The sequence below is a fragment of the Triticum dicoccoides genome, chromosome 7B (assembly GCF_002162155.2).
Source record: "Triticum dicoccoides isolate Atlit2015 ecotype Zavitan chromosome 7B, WEW_v2.0, whole genome shotgun sequence".
NCBI lineage: Eukaryota > Viridiplantae > Streptophyta > Magnoliopsida > Poales > Poaceae > Triticum > Triticum dicoccoides.
Window position 1 is genome coordinate 456,204,047 of NC_041393.1, and position 6,558 is coordinate 456,210,604.

Below are 6,558 nucleotides of genomic sequence, written 5' to 3' on the forward strand. Positions count from 1 at the left end.
TAGGGTTGTCTATATCTTCCATGCTAGGCGGGTTATTCTCAAGAGGAGTGGACTCCGCTCCTCAGTCACGAGAAAATGACTGGTCACCGGGATGCCCAGTCCCATGCTTAAATCAAATCAAAATAATTACAAACAAAACTCCCCCAGGATTGTTGTTAGTTGGAGGCACCCGTTGTTTCGGGCAAGCCATGAATTGATGCTTGTTGGTGGAGGGGGAGTATAAACTTTACCATTCTATTTGGGAACTACCTATAATGTGTGTAGCATGGATGGTATTGAGATCTCTTGGTTGTTACGTTGATAGTGAAAGTATACCGCTCAAAATGTTATTTATCTCTATTTCAAAATCGAGCTCTGGCACCTTTACAAATCCCTGCTTCTCTCTGCGAATGGCCTATCTATTTAGTTTTATGTTGAGTTATCACCCTCTTATTAAAAAGCACCCGCTGGAGAGCACCGCTGTCATTTGCATGCATTACTATTAATTTGTATTGGGTATGACTATGACTGGATCTCTCTTACCATGAATTACAATGTTTAGTCAGTCCTTGATCTTTAAAGGTGCTATGCATTTATGTTTTGCGGTCTCAGCTTTATTATTATTGCTTGCTAGTTGATTATGCCATTGATATGAGTAAACATGAGACCTAAGTGTTATTGTGAATATGTTTAGTTCATAATCTTTGCTGAAAACTTGAATGCTGGCTTTACATATTTGCAACAACAAGAGCAAACAGAGTTTGTAAAAGTTTTTTTTATCACTTTCAGTTTGTCAACTGAATTGCTTGAGGACAAGCAAAGGTTTAAGCTTGGGGGAGTTTATACGTCTCCGTCGTATCTACTTTTCCCAACACTTTTGCCCTTTCTTTGGACTCTAACTTGCATCATTTGAATGGAACTAACCCGGACTGGCGCTATTTTCAGCAGAACTGCCATGGTGTTATTTTTGTGCAGAAATAAAAGTTCTTGGAATGACCTGAAAATCCACGGAGCAACTTTTGGGAATTAATAAAAAATACTGGCGAAAGAATCAACATCAGGGGGCCCACACCCTATCCACGAGGGTGCCCCCCTAGGGTGCGCCCCCTGCCTTGTGGGCCCCCTGGAGCTCCACCGACCTCAACTTCAACTCCATATATTCACGTTCGGAGAGCAAAAAATTAGAGAGAAAGATTCATCGTGTTTTACGATATGGAGCCGCCACCAAGACCTAATCTCTTTCAGGAGGGCTAATCTGGAGTCCGTTCGGGGCTCCGGAGAGGGGGATTCGTCGCCATCGTCATCATCAACCATCCTCCATCACCAATTTCATGATGCTCACCGCCGTGCGCGAGTAATTCCATCGTAGGCTTGCTAGACGGAGATGGGTTGAATGAGATTTACCATGTAATTAAGTTAGTTTTGTTAGGGTTTGATCCCTAGTATCCACTATGTTCTGAGATTGATGTTGCTATGACTTTGCTATGCTTAATGCTTGTCACTAGGGCCCGAGTGCCATGATTTCAGATCTTAACCTATTATGTTTTCATGAATATATGTGAGTTCTTGATCCTATCTTGCAAGTCTATAGTCACCTATTATGTGTTATGATCTGTTAACCCCGAAGTGACAATAATCGGGATACTTACCAGTGATGATCGTAGTTTGAGGAGTTCATGTATTCACCAAGTGCTAATGCTTTGGTCCGGTACTCTATTAAAAGGAGGCCTTAATATCACTTAGTTTCCAATAGGACCCTGCTGTCACGGGAGGGTAGGCCAAAGATGTCATGCAAGTTCTTTTCCATAAGCACGTATGACTATATTCGAAATATAGGCCTACATTACATTGATGAACTGGAGCTAGTTCTCTGTCATGCTATGTTATAACTTTTACATGAGGAATCGCATCCGACATAATTATCCATCACTAATCCAATGCCTACGAGCTTTTCACATATTGCTCTTTGCTCAGTTACTTTACCGTTGCTACTATTACTTTTGCCACTGTTACCGTTACTTCCATACTACTTTGCTACTAAATACTTTGCTGCAGATACTAAGTTATCCAGGTGTGGTTGAATTGACAACGCAACTGGTAATACTTGAGAATATTCTTTGGCTCCCCTTGTGTCGAATCAATAAATTTGGGTTGAATACTCTACCCTCGAAAACTGTTGCGATCCCCTATATTTGTGGGTTATCAGCTGCCGCCGCCGGTCAGCCTTGCCATTGATTCCTCATCACGGGCGGCGCGTCACGGGGCGGCACGGCGACGCCTCCCCTCCCGCCATGCGTACACACGGGCGCGGCTATATAAGCCGGTGGCCTCCCTCGCCTCTGGCCGCACCAGCCCTAGCCGCCGAGCTCTCCCTCTCCCGTGCGCCGCCGCCGACACTTCTTCCCTCCCACTCCCTCACACCCAAGCCCCGATGGCCGCACGTTTCCCCGGTGGTGCGGCGGCGGCCAACGGCTTGGCCGCCGTTCGCTTCACGAGTGGGAGTCGTGGCTCCCGTTCGAGGCGAACATCCCGGCGCCGCCGGACATGCGCGCCGGGCCGACGGGGTGGAGACTCAGCAACAGGGGAGTGCCCATTCCCCCGTTGCCCGACGTCGAGGTGCGCCCCGCCTACTTCGTTGCCGAGATCGACCGCGTGCGGGCCTCCCTCAAAGAGGAGCAGCTTGCCCTCCCCTAGTATGCTGCCGACGACCACACGGCGTGGGCGGCGTACTTCGAGCGCCGCTAGGAGCAAAGGCTGGCGTCCACCAACGGGGCGCCGGTGGTGGGCGGCGTGAAGAACAGCGAGGGGCACCGCGTGTGGTGGGGCGCCCCCGGCCACACGCTCGACGGCGTGTTGTCATACCTCGTGGGCGGCAACAAACCGCCGCTGGCGTACCCTCCCACGGCGGCCGCCCCGGCGCGCCGGGCAATGGCTGCCCAGGAGGTTCGGTTCATCCTCGACTTCCTCCTCGCACTCCTCCTCCCGCTCTTCTTCCCACTCCTCCGGCTCTCCGGCGTTGCTCGGCGTCAAGGCCGAGCCCGCAGCAGAGACGCCGCTCGGCCGGCGCACTCGCAGCGCCGGCATCGTCATAAACGAGGGCGGCCGGCGCGCCTCCTCATCGGCTCCTCCGCGCTTCGTCAAGCCAAAGACTGAGCCGGGGCTCGCGGCCGTGAAAACGGAGCCGGGGCTTCCCGACGTGAAGACAGAGCACGGCGACGTGGAGCTCGACGACGAGGTCGCCCTGAAATGGGCGCGCGAAGGCTATCTCAAGATGGAGATGCAGCGCAGTGCGCCGTCCTGCAGCGCTTCAAACAGCACCGTCGGGGCCGCGACCAAGGAGGCGTCGTCGTCCTCGACGACAGCGACGATGACGACGCGCCGCCATCGTCACCGGTCCGCCATGGCAACGCCGAGCAGGGTTGGGCGGCCGCGTCAAGGAGAAGAAGGCCGCCGACGACGACGGTGGCGAGGATGGCGGCGACTACGCTGCATTCAGCGACTTCCTCGCCCCTTAGTTGTAGTTTACGCCTTTTTTTTAGATAAATTTGTTATGTAAACCGCGAACATGTCTAATATATGCTAAGTTTGCCGAATTTTAGTCAAATTTTGCCAAAAAAAAAGTTTAGACGGCATCTGTGCGCGGCTCTGGGGTCGGCGACTGGGAATCAACTCGCCTTCAGGCTGTTTTTTGCGCCGACTCGCCTTCAGGCGGCAATTTTATGCGCCCCGGTGTCCAACGGCTGGAGATACTCTGATATCCACAAGCAGCTAACCACCGGCCACCGGCTGAAGCTGGTCCGTTGCGACTTTAAACTAATTTACCTCTAAGTTCGATCTCGAACACTCGGCTGGTGCATAGTCCATTTACTCCACTCGTTAGATCAAACTCGAGATCACACCTTAAGATGATGACATTACAGGTCGCACAGCAGCAGCAGTTAACAGATCTAGTTTGAAAAGCGGCAGAAATGCATCGAACTGAAACAAGAATACTAGTAGCAGACAGTAACAACCAACTCAGATCTCAAATCATACAAGAGCACAAGGCTTATTTCTGCGCCATCCGTCGGCACCACACCGGCCACTGAACCGATAGTGATACACAAGAAGAAAGCCACGGACAGGCACAAGTTGGCACAGCGACACCGCGATGACCACCGGATCTGGCGACCAAATCTAACAGCTTACCGCTGACTTGACTCGCGAGCAGATCGATCAGTTGGCGGCGGCCTCCTCGGCGGCCTTGGCCTCGCCCTCGGGCGCCGGCGGGCTGAGCTGGAAGGCGGAGACGGGGAAGGCCCGACCGAGGCCGGCGGGGGTGCGGAAGACGATCTTGGAGCCGGAAGGGCTGATGACGATCTCGGAGATGGTGACCCAGATGAGCAGCTCCTTGCTCTTGACCCCGGTCATGCTGTGCATCCGGCCGCGCTCCACCACGGCCGTCACCTCGGGGGCGTACCAGACCTGCTTGCCGATGGCGTCGAAGGTGTGGGTGAGGCCGCCGGACTGGCCCTGGCGGAGCCACACGAAGCCGGTGGCGCGGTTGTAGCCCACCTCCACGAGGGACGGCAGAGGGAGGAGCCCGTCGGGGAGGCCCAGTTCCACCAGGAACTCGCGGGCCCTGGCCTCGCACAGCTCCGTGTGCACATCCGCGCCCGACCGGTGCTCCTCGATCGCCTGCGAAGCCATCGCCGGATGTCGGGGGTTTCTTCTTGGTTTTCTCTCTCGCCGGCTTGGTTTTGCTTTCCTTGCTGGGCTCTGTTTCTTGGAAGCGAGTGCGACGCGTTCTCTGTTGGAGGAGGAGATCGGGGCCTGCTTTTATGTGCGTTTGGCTGCCCACTTGGGTTCGGGAGTTGAGAAGGGGATTGATTCCCGTCCCGCGCTGTCAGCCGGAATTATGTTGGGGAATCGGGTGCCATCCCAAAGACAAAGGGTACGTTTGACGTCTCTCTCTCGTCATCAGTAGCTCGGTTTTGTTAGTATGACATCTCAATGGAGGGTACAGTTTTCGGGTAGCTTCGTATTAAGATGGAAATCACAGAAGCGCCGTCAGGGCGAAGACGCTAGCCATTCAGAACTTGTTGGTGGAGGCCGGGAAAGTCATCAGTCGCACAGTTGGTTTAATTTAATGATTTGCACTGTAGTTGACACCGAATGGGCTGCAGATCCAACGGCCCCAACCACACGCACAGTTGGGAGTATTATGGTCGTAGGACAGGGCAAGTGGCTTTGTTTTTTTTTTCTTCAAGGACGGGGTTCTTGTCTGCTTGCTCCTCAACGGATAAGGATTCAGCACAGACGTCATTGCGGCACGATATCTGCCTGTCGTTCACGCGGAAGGCAGTAAGGCTGGTCACAATGAGCAAGAACATAAACTAGTAACTTACACACTTTTCTAGACTATGTTACTACCTTCGTAGTGGGTAGGAACATCTATATAGTGCCATGCAATGATGTATTTATTAGGTTATAGACTCATTGTTTCTTGGAGTGTGTGATGTTCCGGTAACTTAGCTAGTTACCACAAGCACCTCTCTCTTCATTAAATACGTGCCACGTAAGCAAAGTTGTATTGGAGTGTGTGATGTTACTCTTAAGTTCCTTCCCACTGTGACCAGCCTAATAGTCTATTCTCTACCTAATTATTAGGTGACAACTGGTTGAGCATCTACACCGGGGCTCCTCGAACTCTTTGTTGGGAAACCGGGCCATCCGGGAGGGTGGCGGCAGCCGCGTGCAAATCGCACGGGCTAGCCCCTCCCGTTTTCCATCTTTATGTTAAGTGGGTATTTATCCCTTGACCCCTAGTCCCTATATAAAGCAACGAGGAGTCATCATTGTAACACCTTATCATTGATTAATAAAGCCGGTCTCCTCCATATCTCTCTGTGTTATTTACTTTCGCGTGTTTGACTATTTCGACTATTTCGTCTACGACGCTCGCCATCGCTCCGCAACCTCGGACCGGAATCGTCGTCGGAGTTACGGAACACGTTATCAGCACGCTTCGCTCCATCAACTCACCATCAAGCTTGCGTCACGCCTGCATCACGCAGGCTTTCGTCGATCCCGCGAAGGTATAAGATCCGATCCCCACTTTTGCAAAATTGGATTCCTCTCGTTACTACGATTCCGTTTTTGCGATTAGATTATTTTTCGGATAAATCTACCTATGGTGTGGATTTCTCTTCAAAAAACTGAGCGGACGAATTTGTCGCCGACCAATGTCGATGTTTTTGGATCACGAGAGACTTGTTGACTACACTGTACGGGAGTCGGTACATATCGTGATCCAGATGAACACGACGATGTTTTTGAGATCCCAACGCCGATGTCCAGATGACGCCGTCCCAAGCAGTTGGCCATACCCGTGCCCGATGCACGCTCGTGCCGCCGCGTGCCCTACTGGCCGCCCCACGTGCGCGCGTGGTAGCCGCGCCCGGCGCGCATGCTGGCCTGGCGCTGGTCGCCGCCCGGCTGCTGGCCGCCCCCGCGTGCGCGCGTGGTAGCCGCACCCGGCATGCGTGCTGGCCTGGCGCTGGCCGCCCCCGCATGCGCCCGAGGTAGCCGCGCCCGGCG

The 6,558-nt window shown here is 53.0% G+C and overlaps 1 protein-coding gene across 1 annotated transcript; it reads right to left on the minus strand.

Moving 5' to 3' along the window:
* Nucleotides 1-3,893: 3,893 nt before the first annotated feature.
* On the minus strand, nucleotides 3,894-4,788 carry LOC119337626. Its single transcript, XM_037609794.1, has one exon. The coding sequence runs from the start codon at nucleotides 4,666-4,668 to the stop codon at nucleotides 4,195-4,197; it is 474 nt and encodes a 157-aa protein (XP_037465691.1). The 5' UTR covers nucleotides 4,669-4,788; the 3' UTR covers nucleotides 3,894-4,194.
* Between the last annotated feature and the right edge of the window lie 1,770 nt (nucleotides 4,789-6,558).